The sequence below is a fragment of the Psittacula echo genome, assembly GCF_963264785.1.
Source record: "Psittacula echo genome assembly, chromosome: 1".
NCBI lineage: Eukaryota > Metazoa > Chordata > Aves > Psittaciformes > Psittacidae > Psittacula > Psittacula echo.
In genome coordinates, this window is record NC_137735.1 from 48,198,989 (window position 1) to 48,214,190 (window position 15,202).

At 36.2% G+C, this 15,202-nt stretch overlaps 1 protein-coding gene across 2 annotated transcripts in view; it reads left to right on the forward strand.

Annotated features, from left to right (window-relative positions):
• FBXW7 (F-box and WD repeat domain containing 7) overlaps window positions 1-15,202 on the forward strand; it is a 175,243-nt gene that overhangs the window by 81,295 nt on the left and 78,746 nt on the right. Inside the window, exon 3 of one of the 2 annotated variants that reach the window (XM_080635192.1) lies at window positions 13,496-13,623. The exons of the other annotated variant lie outside the window; for it this stretch is intronic. Coding sequence (XP_080491318.1) covers window positions 13,496-13,501 — 6 coding nt within the window. The 3' untranslated portion in view covers window positions 13,502-13,623. Of the gene's footprint in view, window positions 1-13,495; window positions 13,624-15,202 lie in introns of those variants that run through there. 2 annotated transcript variants of the gene reach the window in all.

Below are 15,202 nucleotides of genomic sequence, written 5' to 3' on the forward strand. Positions count from 1 at the left end.
CCGTCTTGCTTCTCCCTGGGATGATAAGTACATGACAAGTACATGACTCTAGTATACACAATAAATGGTCTTTACAGCTGCCAGTCAGAATCACTTCTGCATTACATAACAGTTTAGTTATTTTGGAGCAAGTTCTGTAGTTTCATAGAATATGTTGGGGTTTTTGTTTTGTGGGGTTTTTTGTGGGGTTTTTTTTTATTATTCTTTGGGTACGGAATCTTATTTTTATATTGAACTGTAATAACACTAGAAATATTCATACTCTGAGATTAATATCAATCAGCATGTTTAACCTTTGACTTCTTTCTCATTTATATATTACACAACCTAGTTGCTAATGATTCCAAGCATGCAGGATCATTTGAAAAGGTTATGAAACTGTCATTAAGATGTATTTGTTAAACATTAAAGCATCCATGGAAGGAATACAGATTCTCAAATTCTCTGGATAGCAAGGTTCTTCCCCATCTGTACTAACCTGCACCATGCTTCTTTACTACAAATATCAAAACTTCTTTTGAAAAGTACTTCTCACTTGCTCTGCTTTTACTTGTGTTAAGTAATGGCTTCATTTGCTGTGTGAGGTTTGCAGAGATGTAGCTGGTACTTCTGCCTTTTGTAAGCAGAATTGCTCCTGCGCTATCACTTGCAGGTAAAACTGGTGTTGAATAATTGCTGCTCTGCTAATTTTCCCTACTCTACAAGTGGAATGTGAAGCTTGCTAATTGATATGGGGGCTCTGCTTGTAGTAAGGGGCTTATCTGAAAACTTAGATATCTAGTACAGCTTTCTCATGCAAAGTTCTTGAAATACCCAGTAATTAAATTTAACTGTTACGTTAAAATGTTACTTGCAGTCAAAGGACAGGAAATCTTCCATAATAAATCCTCTTTTTTCTTTCCCTTAGTGAAAGATGTCTTACTTCTTTTCAGTATAGTTTTACAAATACTACTACAGAAATAACTGTTAGTGCTAATGTGTAATTTTTGAAGCAAATAATCATGTATAGAAAGGAAAGTCAAGAATCTCAGTGCTTGGAAGGAAGAAAAGTAGTTCAACAGAAAACATTGTTGATGATGGTTTCAGTCTTAGTTTTGAGTAAGATATTGTATTTAATAAGTAGATTTTCATTTATATCCACCCCAATTACAGAAAGATGAACATTTTGTAATGTGGAGATTGGTAGTTCTGATTTAGGTATTCTTTTATTTTCCCATTACAGAGATTGCTTACTAGACTGAAGACCTAGCTGAATAAAGCACAAGCAATTTTCTGTTTATGTGCCAATAACTGAGGTCAGTTACTCAACTCCAGTCACGAAATTAATCTCAACTAGCCACACTGGAAAATAAACCTACAGAGGTTTTGACTGTGCCAAATTTGTCTGTGCATTATCTGACTTAATGAACAATTCTACCTTCTTTGCAGTGAAGTATGCATCACAGAGTGTATACTTTTCTTATTTCCTGGTGGTTCTTACAGATATGTCCAGTAGTTTTTCCTGATCATGTGTAATATGTGGGATCAGGGAAATAGCTTCTTGGTTTAGACTTTCCCAGAATTGATGTGTTGGCCACAAGGTTGTATTGAATTTTCTTTTAGTTCCTCGGCCTATGAAGAGCTCCTTAAAGGTAAATATTGGAAAGGAACTTGCCTGTGTTACTCAAACTGCAGTAGCAGTTTACTTTGTATAGAATAAGTTAAGTTGATACTTTCAGGATAACTACCTGCAGCAGTGTCTTGTAGTTGCACACTTTTTCACGGGATTTCAAATCCATGTAAGTTAGGCATGTACGTGGTCTTTACTTTACATCTTTGTTCTCAAAATGAAAATGAGCTTTTTTAAAAAAACAAAACAAAACAAAAAAACCCACCAAAACCAAAAGAAACCTGGAAACATCATGAAGTAAAAATAATGAAAATGTGCTTGGAATACTTTGAATATGCTTAAACTTACCCTGTTGGGATACACAGCTTGTCTAACAAATACATTTGGGAGCTCTGCCCCACTTAAATATTCCATTTGTTCCTTATGTTATTCTCAACTATGTGGCAGGTGCTGTTGCCTGATGTGATTGTTAGCCAAATGTCTCCAGACTGTAGTGATACAGCTGTATTTACTGAGCCATTTTATCAGTGGATGCTGTTGCTCCAAGTATCAGTTTTAAGCTGCTTCACCTTTTGGGGCTTAACTGATGTTGATATTACTGGTTATGAAAAATTTTATGCAAATGGTGAATCAAAGTTTGAAGAAAGTAAAAACTTCTGCTGGTGAGTTAGTTTTCAGTTTTGATGACACTCTCCCCACCCTTCCTCCCTCCCTCCCCAAACTTTCCAAATGGGTGATGTTAAATACTCTTCTGGCTAAGAATTTGCAGTGTATGTTTAAAAATATAAGACACTATCAGTACATTTCTTGTATTTACTGATGATTCATACTTATAAAATTATGAGGTCTGAAATTAGGTTAGAGGGTCAGAGGAAAAGAAGGTGATCTGAGGACCAGAATCATGTTTAACAGCTGCTGCAGGACTAACATTTTTTCCTGATACATTTCTCACTTACTGTAATCTGTAAAATAGCAGTATGGCCTTTCTATGAGAGTCTTTTTATTATCTGCAGAACATGTTGCTGTTCAGCGAACTGCACAGTAAAATAATTTACATATCTTTCATCAAGAGGAAAACTAGACAATGCGTATTTCATTGCTAGTTTAATAATTTCTGAACAGGCGGAGTGCTTAAAAACAAATTTCCAAGCTGTCTTAGCAGAATGTTTGAGCAGACAACATCTTACGTCTATTACCAAAGAATGATTTTTGACACATGAACTGGTTTTCTTTGGTAGTATATGATGTCTGATCTGTGCATGAAGCTATGCTTGTGTAGTAATGATATTATGTGCATTTTGTGTAGATTTATAAATCTGCTGTTTTGTTTAGGTCATGTGTGAATGTTTTATGGTTTTCTTCATTGGTGAAACTTCTCTTGGAAAAATCCCTATAAAACCTAGAACCAGTGCTTCCATAAGCTGTTCTCTTCATTGCAAGTGTCCTCTCCCTTCTTGTCCATAGCATGGTTAATGAAAACACTGCGTAAACTTCAACTTCATGCAAATTTTGCCAGAGTTCCACCCATTCTCTCCTGTTCAAACAAGTTCAGGACTGCACCAAATTACTGTAAATGTTATGTTAAAAAAAACCCCAACAAACCAACAACCCAGAAACCCCTGAAAACTCTCTATAAAACTTTGTGTGCATTGACTCTGTGTAGTACAACTTATGATGTAATTTTGCATATAGTTAATTGCTATTGAGATTTTAAAGGTGAAGGTCATGAGTTCTTGTGTGTAGATTGGATATCTGTAATAGTCACTGAAATACAATTGGAAAACATTGCTATCAGGCATCTCTTCTGTTCTTACTTCTCTCTTATTTTTCCATTCTCCCCTTCTTGCTAATTTTAAATTTTGTTTCTTTAGTTTGTAACAACAAGAATTGGGAAGAGGGAGAGGGTCTGAAAAGGACACAATTACTAAGGAAGTGCTGAGTTTTCTGTCCCAAGTCAAGGTAGTCCAAACCAACTACTTCTGTATAGAATCTTCTTTTTATGTTTGTTCTTACTGGAAGCTGATGTTCTCTACTGACTTTACTGCCTGATCATATATTGCAAAATATGAAAGGAGCAAATTGTAAGTTTTAGTAATATTCAGTGTCGTTCAGTCTTGGGAAAGAGTGGCTATGCTTTTCAGCTGTGTCATGAAATATTACTCTGTTAATGCTTATAAAATTTTAATACATTTGTTCAATCCCCGGTGTCTTTGCTGAAGTGGAAAATGTACCTACTGCTACCACAGATTGCCAGCAGGGATAAATTCCACCTTATTCATCATCAGAAGTCACTACTATTATTAAATATGAGCAATGTTTCCTGTAAGTGCAAATCACATTCTTCTTATGTCATCCAGCCCCTGCTTATCTGTGTTTGGAAGTGGTCAGGAGACCCTTTGTTCTACTCCATAAAATTATGGAGTGTCCCTTAAGGATGGCAGTTACCATGATCATTATTGACCCAAATACGTTAAGTACTAAAAAAAAATTATAAGATAACAAATAATGAACATTCTTTTTACCAATGTCATTATTCCTTCAGTTCCAGTCTCTTGGTCAGATACTCTAAAACACACTGAAAATAATTCACTGAATTAACATGAATAAGTAAAAATGAAAGTGAGAAACTGGCAGTAACACAGCTAAATGGAAGAAATGAGACTTAAAATCATTTGTTATGGATCTGTTGTTCTTGCCAAATATAATAACATTGTTCCTTTTCTTTAAGCTGGACTTCATCCAAAGCAAGGACACTTTCAATTGGTACCCTGAGGCATTCACCCATCAGCACAATTTTTGGCTTTGGTGTAAACTACTGGTATTACATGACCTACAGGAAGTACATTAAATGGTGTGCTTACATATATATGCTTGTGTATCTGTTTTGGGGGACAGAGTTTTGAAACTTCCTACACTGTGCCAGTCAGAATTTGGTACTGCTGCACTGTGTTTCTCTGCTGGCAGGATTCGAAATCAGAGTATCAGACAAGCAGTAAACTCAAAGCTCGAGTTGGTTGTCCATATACGAAAAGTCTATTTCTATGAAATACTTAATAAGCATTTTAAATAATAAGTGATATTAGAATAAATCAGAGAAAGCCAATGTCTGCTAAAAATACAGGGAAGGCTCCCCCTTCCTCTCCAAACGAAAGAAAAGCAGGAGAGGAAGGGAAAGAATAGACAAATAAAAGATCAAGGTGGCAACCCTACCAACCAAGAGTGCCAGCCCTTCCATAGGCTACCTGCTTTTTTTTGTAGTCTGGGCAGTCTTTACTTCACATACCTTGAGCTTTATAAATAGCTTCGCACCCCTTTACAGTATGCTATTAACCAGCTGAAAAGGATTATATAGCTTAATTTGATGCTATCAAATGAATGCCAATGAAACAATCAGTTGTTGCATTTGTTGGGTATGTGTTTTTTGCAGTTCTAGTAAGAAAAACACCATCTTGTATCAAAATAAACCTTCATCTGTATTGCTTCAAACATACAAAATGTAATACTTGGCATTGTTCAACCTTTTATTTTGGCAGTGGATAATATAGCTAATATGAACAGCATTACTGTGTTGTAAGGCTTTATACAAGAGGAATTTTCTAAAATGCTGAATAAATGGTATCTGGACAGATTATTTTTTTTTTTTTTTGCTATAGAAGGAAGAAGTTTTTGGGGTTTTTTTTAAGGTGTATTGGTGAAAGAATAGGTGACAGCACCTTTCTGAAGTTTGGGGATTGTTCCTTTTCCCATTTAATATGTAGAAAGGAAGAAAATTCAAAGTCCAGAATTAATTTTTGGCAGTACTTTTTGGACACTATTCAGGAACTGGTAATAATTTAAATATTTTGGTACTGCCTTGTGTACATTTTGTGTATGTATGTACATCAGTGAAAGTCTTGCATTGTACATGAAAGGATGATACAGTGATAAGACAAGCTGATTTACTGTATGGCAAACTAATTTTTTGGTTTCCTATATTCCTTTTCCATGAAAGCAGCTTCACTAGTAGAACACCTGCTTTCCCTTCCCCCAACTTATCCGCAGTTGGGAATTTGACTTGCATTTTAATCCAGTGTTAAATATTGCATGACTTCCCTACCTGTTGTTGTAGTTCTTAATTCTTGTCTCAGCTTTATTTAAAGGTGCAACAACAGCATGAATAAGTGGTCAGCAAATAAATTCCTGTAGAACAGCTGTAGCAATTCTTTTTAACAGCTGGTGCAATTCTGCCTAGACCAAAGAGTTAAACGTGCTTAACCAACAAGTCATATTATAGTCAGTGACGGCTGAGCAGACATTTCTGAAATATTTGTAAGCCACAAAATGATGCAGCTGGATTTCTTGCTACATACCTGGGATATTTTCTGAAATGTTTAATGAAGAAATGAAGGAACATGCTTTAAAGAGAATAATTAAAAAAAAAACAACAAAAACAAAAAACCACAAAACCAGAAGTGACAATGACAACAAGAGCCCATAGTGCAGTAAATAAAGTTATGGGACTTGTGGAGTAAACCCAAGTAATATAGGCCTCTAGTTACAAATGGTAATGTGCACTTACAGGGATGTCTAAATATGGTGGGAATTAACACATGGTTAAGTATATGTTTTAATGATATGATAGTATCATTAGTATTGATATTATAAAGTCTTGCCAATATGCAGTTCACTAGATAGTCTGTATGTTTCTTGCATAAATATTTTATGGGACTTTAGAAAAAGTTAGTTTGTGCAAATGATCCCCTGTAACTTGTCATGACTTAGGGCAGATCTCATGCCTATAGCTGCGTGTACTTGCATGTTGCCTTCCCATTCTTTTAAAATGAAACTCTCTATTCATTGAAATGCCTAGGAAGCATTTATCACTGACATCTCTTTGGGATGAGTATTGCATGCAAAGAGATCCATGGACAAAGAGAGATGATCTCATAGCTCATTTTTTGCCCAAAGATGGAGGTCTTGACTACTTTCCACTTCCAAATACTTTTGCTGATTGTCTTGTGTTTGTCTCATCATGTATCTGTCCACTTTGTGAGCTGTTTACATTTGATAATCTAGTGAAAAAAATAACTGAGCAACCACAAAAATGAAGGACTTTCAGGTATCCTATATACTGGAGTAATTTCAGAGCTCACAAGTATGACACATTCCACAGGTAGTTTAAGGAAGGTTTTGAAATAATATGGCTAGAGTAAGGAGGGGAGGTGCTACTCTTCTTTCTGCTACTAGAATCTCCAGGCCTGTTTTGCCTATTTCAGCTCCAAAGAAGATCAGCTGTGGGATCAAACAAATGCTTTGGAGACTGTTATGTTTTTACTGAGGGTCATTCAAACTCACTTGTATTGGTGGTTACAGTTAGAAGCTGGAACTAGTGAATCCTTGCTGTTGGTAAGTCTGACCTACTGCTTGGGTTTCCCAGCAGGCAAGGCTATGTAATTAAATGCTGTACAAAAGTATTAGAGCAAGTCAGATTTGTTAAATGGTCAAATTTGGGTATGATTTAATTTCTCCATTCACCCACACTTAGATACCAGGATGCTTAAAGATATATGAGCATGCACATAGTCATGAAAAATGTCTGGTAGGTATGCTTATCTGATGATTTCCTTTTTGATGATATACATGGTATTTCATATCTTCTTTGACCTCTACTAGAAGATTTCTGTGGAAAGCTGTCTTGTGGAATGTGAAGTATTTTGCTAGACAGCAGCTTTACCATCATCCTTGTCTATTTGTTTGAACTTTTATAATTTTTTTCAATATAGGAGTGTCATACAAGTTGTACCATCTTCCACCAGCAGCTGCAAAAGGCATGTTCCTCCTTGCCTTTTCATGGCAAAAAGTTTAAAGAGTCTGTTTTATATTAGATACAAACTTCTTTCACCACAGTAGTTATTAGTGGCCATGCCTCAGTAGGATTCCAGAGCCAGAATTGTGATCAGGAAATATCACCTGTGTGAATCCAAGTTAAGAAAATCTGGATTCTTCTTCACTATGTTGTTAAGCTTTGTTGCCAAAGAAAACAAAGCTTGTGCAGGTGAGAAATATGCCTGTCATTGTGTTTCTTCCTTTCTAGAGCTTGTAATCTCTTGACAAATTTTCACCCAATTTTACAAAGACAGAGATTAAGATTATACAAATTTCAAGGTGACTAGAGAGTAGGTAGGAAATGGAGAGATTTGTTAGTGCATCTGCTGAGGGAGAAGTCTACAAGGTGACCGTTACCTGGTTAGACACCATTGAAACAATGTGGAATTGGGGTTCGCTCTAACCATGTAAATGGATTCAATTGTCATTTGTTCCTTAGTTTACACTATAGAAGCCATTTATTCATCAAAACTCACAGTAAGGCGTAAGCCTGAAATGGAAGGTTTGCTATGGCTGGACCGGTCAGAATGACTCCTTGTAGGTCCCTTTATGGGATCATAAGGTCTTGGGGAGGCCACAGTGTAATTCAAGCACAATTTGAACTGGCATGACAATCTCACCTGGTCTACATTTTGGGGTTTTGGAGGTTTTTTTGTGAAGGACAGAGAAAGCCATCAGTTCACATGTATAACTAGTAGTTTTGCCTCTTTCTGTGTACTATTCAAGTATACATCTCTTAGGAAATTCTGATCTTGTGAGGTCAAAATGATCCTCTCCTTTAATTCCCTCCATACCCTTTTCAGGGGTCTAGGTCATGTTTTCTTATGCATGAAGATTTTTGTTTTGGGTAAACTTGAATATGATAGACTCTTCAGAGCAATAGTATTTTCTGTGCAGCACCACTAATACAGTTGTAGCTAGTTTTGTACAGCAGTGCCTTTTTTCTATACAGCTTATTTGTTTGCCTGTACAAAGCAGGCTAATGTGCATTGTATCACTTAGGAACTATTTATATACTGGTATCAGAAACCTCTCACATAAATGAACTTGGGACCGTAGTTGCTCCATATGAGTAGTTACTAATGTAATATAGACTTTCTTTCTTTGCTAACAAAATGGTTCTTGCTCTTTGTATCATGCTGGGTAGGGACCAGCATGAATATGAGGGGAGCAATAAGGATTGTGTATAATGTAAATTATAGTGCATGCTGTATGCTACAACTGTGCAGAGTTTACTAAAAATTTTTTTTAAGAAGTATTTTATCAAATATTTTCAAAGGATTATGGTGATACTGGCATTTTGAGGAAGTGACTTTTAAAATGTTGCAGTGCTCTGCTTTATCCATTTGAGGGCAGCTGTTCACCGATTTTAAGAACTCTGGAAAAGCTGCCTAGGATTCTGCTTTCTGCCTTTTATAATCTTTCTGTATTTGCAAATACTTCATTTAGGTCTCTTGAGGTCTTGTACTGTTCCATCACCATATTAAAATTATAGACTCATAGAATGGTTTGGGTTGGAAGAGACCTTAAAGATCATCCAGTTCCAACCCCGTCTGCTATGGGCAGGGACACCTTCCACTAGACCAGGTTGTTCAAAGCCTTATCCAACCTGGCTTTGAACACTTCCAGGGATGGGGCAGCCACAGCTTCTCTGGGCAACCTGTGCCAGGGCCTCACCAACCTCACGGGGAAGAACTTTTTTCTAATATCTGATCTAAATCTCCCCTCTGTCAGTTTAAAGCCATTCCCCCGTGTCCTGTCACTACATGCCTTTGTAAAAAGTCCCTCTCCAGATTTCTTTTAGGCCCCCTTTATGTACTGGAAGACTGCTCTAAGGTCTCCCCACAGCCTTCTCTTCTCCAAGCTAAACAAAAGTTGTGAGTTTATTTTTTTCCTAGTAAAGTTAATATGCAAACCAGTTGTCAGCTCTAGGAGAAGATTCTGTGAAGGTTTGAGTTAAGCTGGTTTTCGCTGTTGTGATAAATTCCTAGATCCATGTCTTAAAACCATGGCCTTCCTGAGTTAAGTTTACTGAATGAGCTAGTTAATTCTTTTAACATTTGCTTACTGGTAAACAGTTCCTAAAAAGCTGTGCTACAGGATCACTTTGAATTACTGTGACTGGAAGGTAGAAAAATTATTGCTGCTTGCTATGTGCTTTAGTTTTACAAAGATGCCTCTTAATTGGATCAGCTGAAAAACAAAGAGAAATCTTCTGGATTCATAAGTTTACAGTTAATAGCTCATAACTATCTCAAACTAGTATTTTCGAACTCCAGTTTTCAGGCACTTTTATGTTTCTAAACAAAGTGATTTCAAATGTGATCTTCTGATTAAATTGATAGACAGGCACTTAAAAGAGCATAATTGGAAATCAGCTGCACTTCATTTAGAAACAGGATGTTAGAGAAAATATTACAAAGATTAAAGCTCAGATTTTCAGTTTCACATTTGTCAAGGTTATACATGTTCTCACAGTGTATAATATAAAAATTACACACTTTTCAAGATAAAAGCAAGAGTGGCTCTTTAAAGTTTACATTTAGAGCTTAAATTAGAATTATATGTGTAATAAATACAAATATAAGTGATACCTACTATATGCGATATATTCCTGACACTTCTAAGATAGCCAACCGTCTGGTTTTGTCTTCCTGTTACACCCTCTTACTGCTTAAATTAGACTGTTGTATTTTCAGGCTAAGGACTTTCATTTATTAAACATACATAGCTGCCCAGCATAGCTTGGGGCCTTTAAACGTTAGTGTAAGACAATAATACCTACAGCCAGTAATGTGTGGCAACTCTAAAATGAAGTGATGATACATGAAAATAAAACTTGGCCAACAAGACCTCATCTCATAGTGCAAGTGTTTTTTCTGTGCGATGATGATAAAAAACGGCGAAGAACCAGGCAGAGGTAAAAACTGAAGCTCTTGTTGCTATGGTAAAGTCTGAAATCTAGTATTGTAATTTCACATGGAGGGAAACAAGTGCTTTATTTTGATTTGTACTTACCTGCTTAAAAAGGGGGGACTATGCTGAATGTGAACTTTATTTGCGTCTAGAAGTCTGTCCCTGTGGAATTACTTTAGAATAGTTTGGAAGTTCCTGAGGTAAAACTAACGTAGTGTTGGGACTTCTGACTCAAACCACAGAAGAAGAAAGGCTGAAAAATCAGAGTTTTGTCTTTTTTGAAGGTGTGTGAATAACCTGTGACTGGAGACTTACACTATGAGTGGTGCTTGGAAAATGCCATACTTCAGACTTGTCTGCTCCCCAGTTGTGTGTAAATCTGTAAATGGGACAAGTTATGTTCCTGTTTTACACTTCGGCTATGAGTTAATACTGAAAAAAAAAAGGGAGATCAGGAAGTAAGCCTGTAAATTAGTAAGATACTAGGCTCTGATATCAACTAGTAAGGTCTGGTGCTAAAATACTACCGCTCCACCTTGCCAAAATCTGACACACTGTCAAATTCTCTTCAGCAATTACTCAGTGAAATAATCTTTTAAATCTGAGTTTATTTCAGTAGCTGCTCTTAGCACATATGTAGACATTGCTGCATGCAATGAAATGAAATACTGAGTATTTATTAAAATAGAATCTGAGGTTTGCTTTGTATGAAATACTGTATCTGATATTGTTATGTTACATACCTACTATTCAGATCTCAAATTCTATTAGTGCAAATACATTTTAGTAAACTTCCCACTTTGTTGGGCTGATTTAGACAGTGACTGGTACACCAAAAAAGGAAAGCTTTGGCGCTTTGCTTCTTTTTAACGATGCATCATAGAGGTGTGCGAATTGACCTCCTGCGCTTTTGGCTCTGCTCTTCACTTTATTCAAAGTAGAAACAAAAGGCTACTCTTTCTCCCTCTTTGGAGTATTTCAGTAAACTTTTCTAATTTGAGTGAAACTGAGGTCCCAAGACACCTTCTAGAGTCTTCCAGCCAAGTGAAAGGCCTATATTTGTGATAGAAACTATGAAGTAATTCAGAATGAAGCCATAAACTGTGGTCTGTCACTGTTTGGTACAGGCTAATAGTAAACTATTTTGGGGCATTTATAGGATGAAATATCAAGAAGGAAATGTAAAGAGTCTTTTAGAAGAAAATATCTGTTTAAATGTGCTTTAGAATGGCATTTAAATGGAATGCTAGAAAAGAAGAAAATAAAATAACCAGTGCATGAAAATACTGTGCTACCCATCTTTCTAGCACAGAATTTCTGTATGCAACATCTGTAAGGAAATAAGAATTTTTTTGTTCGTCTGAGAGAGAATTTCTTCTAAATGAATGCTTACTCTAGTGTATACATACTCAATGAAAAAATAAGGATTTTTATAGATTTTTTTGTATAAAGCATTCAACAAGCAAATGTTTGGTCAGAAGAGGATCTACACACGAGTGAGACATACAGCTTGGCTTTTTGAAGGGGAAACAAAGGGCTAAATGGAGATGCTAATACAGCCATGTTTTAATGCTGTCTTTTGTTAAGTTGCAGTGTTGTGCTTCAAGCATTAAAGCATTACTACACTCCCTCTTTTGCCCTCACATAATTATACAGTTAATTATCTTCGCTGGGTTGTGCATAAAGGGACTTGGAATATTTCTTAGTGGTCATTTATTCACTGTGCTGTGGACTGTACTGACTATTCATACGAGGGCTTTGATGGCTTTCTGTGTCTTAGCAGCAATTTCATAAGACATTTTCACTGTCTTTTTGTCTCTTTCTACTTAGTTTTGCTGTAAATGGTGTTCAAAATTTGAATATATTTTGAAGAAACATGTCCACATATAGGGATCAGAAAGGGATTGCAGGAACCTAGAGGCATTGTAAGTGATGGAAAACTAATTTAATCAAGAAATTATTTAAAATGGAAATAAACTAATTGCAGGTAATCTGAATAATAGACATGGCTGTTCTAGCTTTGTTCAGTGGAATAAGAACTTTTTTCCTGAAAAATGGCCATCTTTCAGATTTGTTGCTAATGGCAGGGAGGCCTCTCCCCGCATCCACAGGAAATGCTGTTCTTGGAGGAAAAGCACTTCTCCTTTTCAGCAGTGTGATGGATGGGCCTGAGCAAGCTGGTACCCAAACTTCTGATGGCTGGAAGAGGGAAGTCTTTTTCAGTACCATTGTATCCCTAGAGCCAGAGCCCTCTGGATGCTGCTCTCCTACAGCAGCAGGGAAAGGGGAGGAGATGCAGGCTGTGGTACCAGTTCATAAGTAAGGAGGGCCAGGAAGAAGGAGGTAAAAATCACAGTGTAGATGAAAATAGAACAGTAGCCTCTACTTACATTAAATGAATAAATTTCGAGCCAGTGTCTTCATTTTAGGGGACTCCCATTTTTTTTATTTTTTTTATTTTTATTTTAACTTTTTTCTTTTGTAACTTTTGGACTTAGCAGTATATTCTGTTTGTGAAGACAATGGTTAAGAAACAGCGAAGTCCAGGTCAGTTTTTGAGTCCCTAGCTGTCAAATTCTTGTGAAAGTCCAGAAGTGTGCCCAGAGAGCTGTAGAGTTGATCCTGCAGTAACACTGCTACTGTTTGAAGGTTGCAGTCTCCTTGGATTCTCCTTCTGAAAGCACAACTCCAAGTCATAGATAGATTTTTTTTAATTATTATTATTATTATTATTTTCCTTTAAAGACCAGGTGTAAGTGGCTGTGGTTATTAAAACTCTTGGCAGTCTTGATTTTATTCTTTTTTAATCAGAGGATCCCTTTTTGGAGAAGGGCTCTTCTGACATTGCAGGGGAGGTCCACCAGCTGTTTGACTGGCAGGAGCAGTCTGCCTGCCCCTTGGTAGTTTAATTCCTGTCTATACTAGGATAGCTTGCACTTCACTGAGCAGCAGACAGGTCAGGACACTTGGCAGGAGAAGGTTGAGAGACAAAGGCAGCAGGCTGTGGGGAGCTGAATCACCAGTCTGAAACTTTAAGAAAAGGAAAAAAGAAATCATGCAACTTTAGAAGCAAAGATTTTAGCAATGTTCTTGCATTATTGGTAGGCTTGACAAAGTGAGAGCGATAAAATGTCCAAACCTGGGAAAACTGCCATCAACCATGGCTTGGTTCCTGTTGATCTTAAAAGTGCCAAAGACCCTCTACCACACCAAACTGTGATGAAGATATTTAGCATCAGCATCATTGCACAGGGCCTGCCCTTCTGCCGTAGGCGGGTAAGTGTAAAAGTCTTTAAAAGCTGGATTTTGATCACTTGGCTTATAGCGCAGTGCTTTGTCATGGTGCATTCATTCCATTAAGAAATACTTATATCTGTATTATCTCTTCACTCAGGGGGCTGTAGAGGAGCCCTTGGGTCATTTATTTCAATAATTCTTGTGCTTTAATTAAAATCTGTACATGTTGTCTTAGCTATTACTCATTTAAAGAGACATGCCAGAGATTCTCTTATAGTTGCAAGCCAATTAGATGAACACAAATGCTGTCCAAATAAATGCATTCAGAAACATGTATTTTACTTTTATTCACTCTTTTAGCTGATGTAGATAGTTCGGAGTAAATCTATTGAATGCAGTTCTGAATTATTTTGATACATGTGACTTGCTGGATAAAAAAGTAGAGAACTTAGAGATGTTAAACTATTTAATATTTAAACATTTTTAGTAGGAATTCTTAAAATACAATTTTAATGCTTTTGTATCTCAGTAATAGAGATAACATTTTTGCTGTTACAGAAAATAAAAATAGCATGTTACTATGTGGTGGTTGCGATATAGTTTATATATAGACAGTCCTAGCCTGACAAACTATCATGGGTCTTATGCTACAGCTTCAGGATCTATATGGATAAAGTGGCTCTTAAAGCACATTATATGGGTTTTTTTATAAAGTATCTTTTAAATTTTGTTCTCCTTGTAATAACACCATTTTCAATAAAAAGTGAGTACTTTCAAAGCAACTTACATCATGATTTTGTTGCTCAGTTACTTGCTGCTTTTCTGTATTCTTTAAAAATATTTTTTCTCCTTTGTTGCTCTTTAAGTAAAATGATGAATAAATTTGTTCTTCATCATGAATTTTCCCAACACTACTTCGGGTTTTCTGTTGCTACTGAAGAAATACTATTTCCATTTATCGATGCAAATATTAAAACCTAGCTCAGCTTTTGTAAATGTGCTGGCTTTCCTTGAATGTCAGCATACTTCTTTTCGGTAAACTTACTCAAATCACAGGTGAAATTTAAATTTGAGATCACCACCCTTGTAAGCTTGATTTCTTTTTACTATGTTGCTTTGAGTGTCTTGAGAATGTTTCTTATGTGTAAAAGGTGGATGGCATGTGTTGAAAGCTAGCAACTTAGTATCAACCTGCAGCAGTGCAAAAATTAGAACATATGTATATACACACATGACTAGCATTGGATCATGTGCGTTTCAGAACAGTATTTTTTCAGTACTACACATATGTTTTGAACACTGAATAGGAACATTTCGTAAGGTTGAAAGTGTTGAAGTAACGGTTTTTATTGTAATAGACGTACTTGCAAATTTTTATATGATTTGAGAACTGTTTGCTTGAATATAAGCATTTGGAATATGTTTGGATAATTTTGGTTCCTTTATCCTGGTAGAAGATAAGTTTATCAGATCTATTTTACAAGTCTTTCTGTGGCTGTTTTAGTACAATATACTGTTGGAACTTTTAAAGTGTGCTGATGTTTTATGTGTGTATTTTCTGTAATGAGAAGTGTG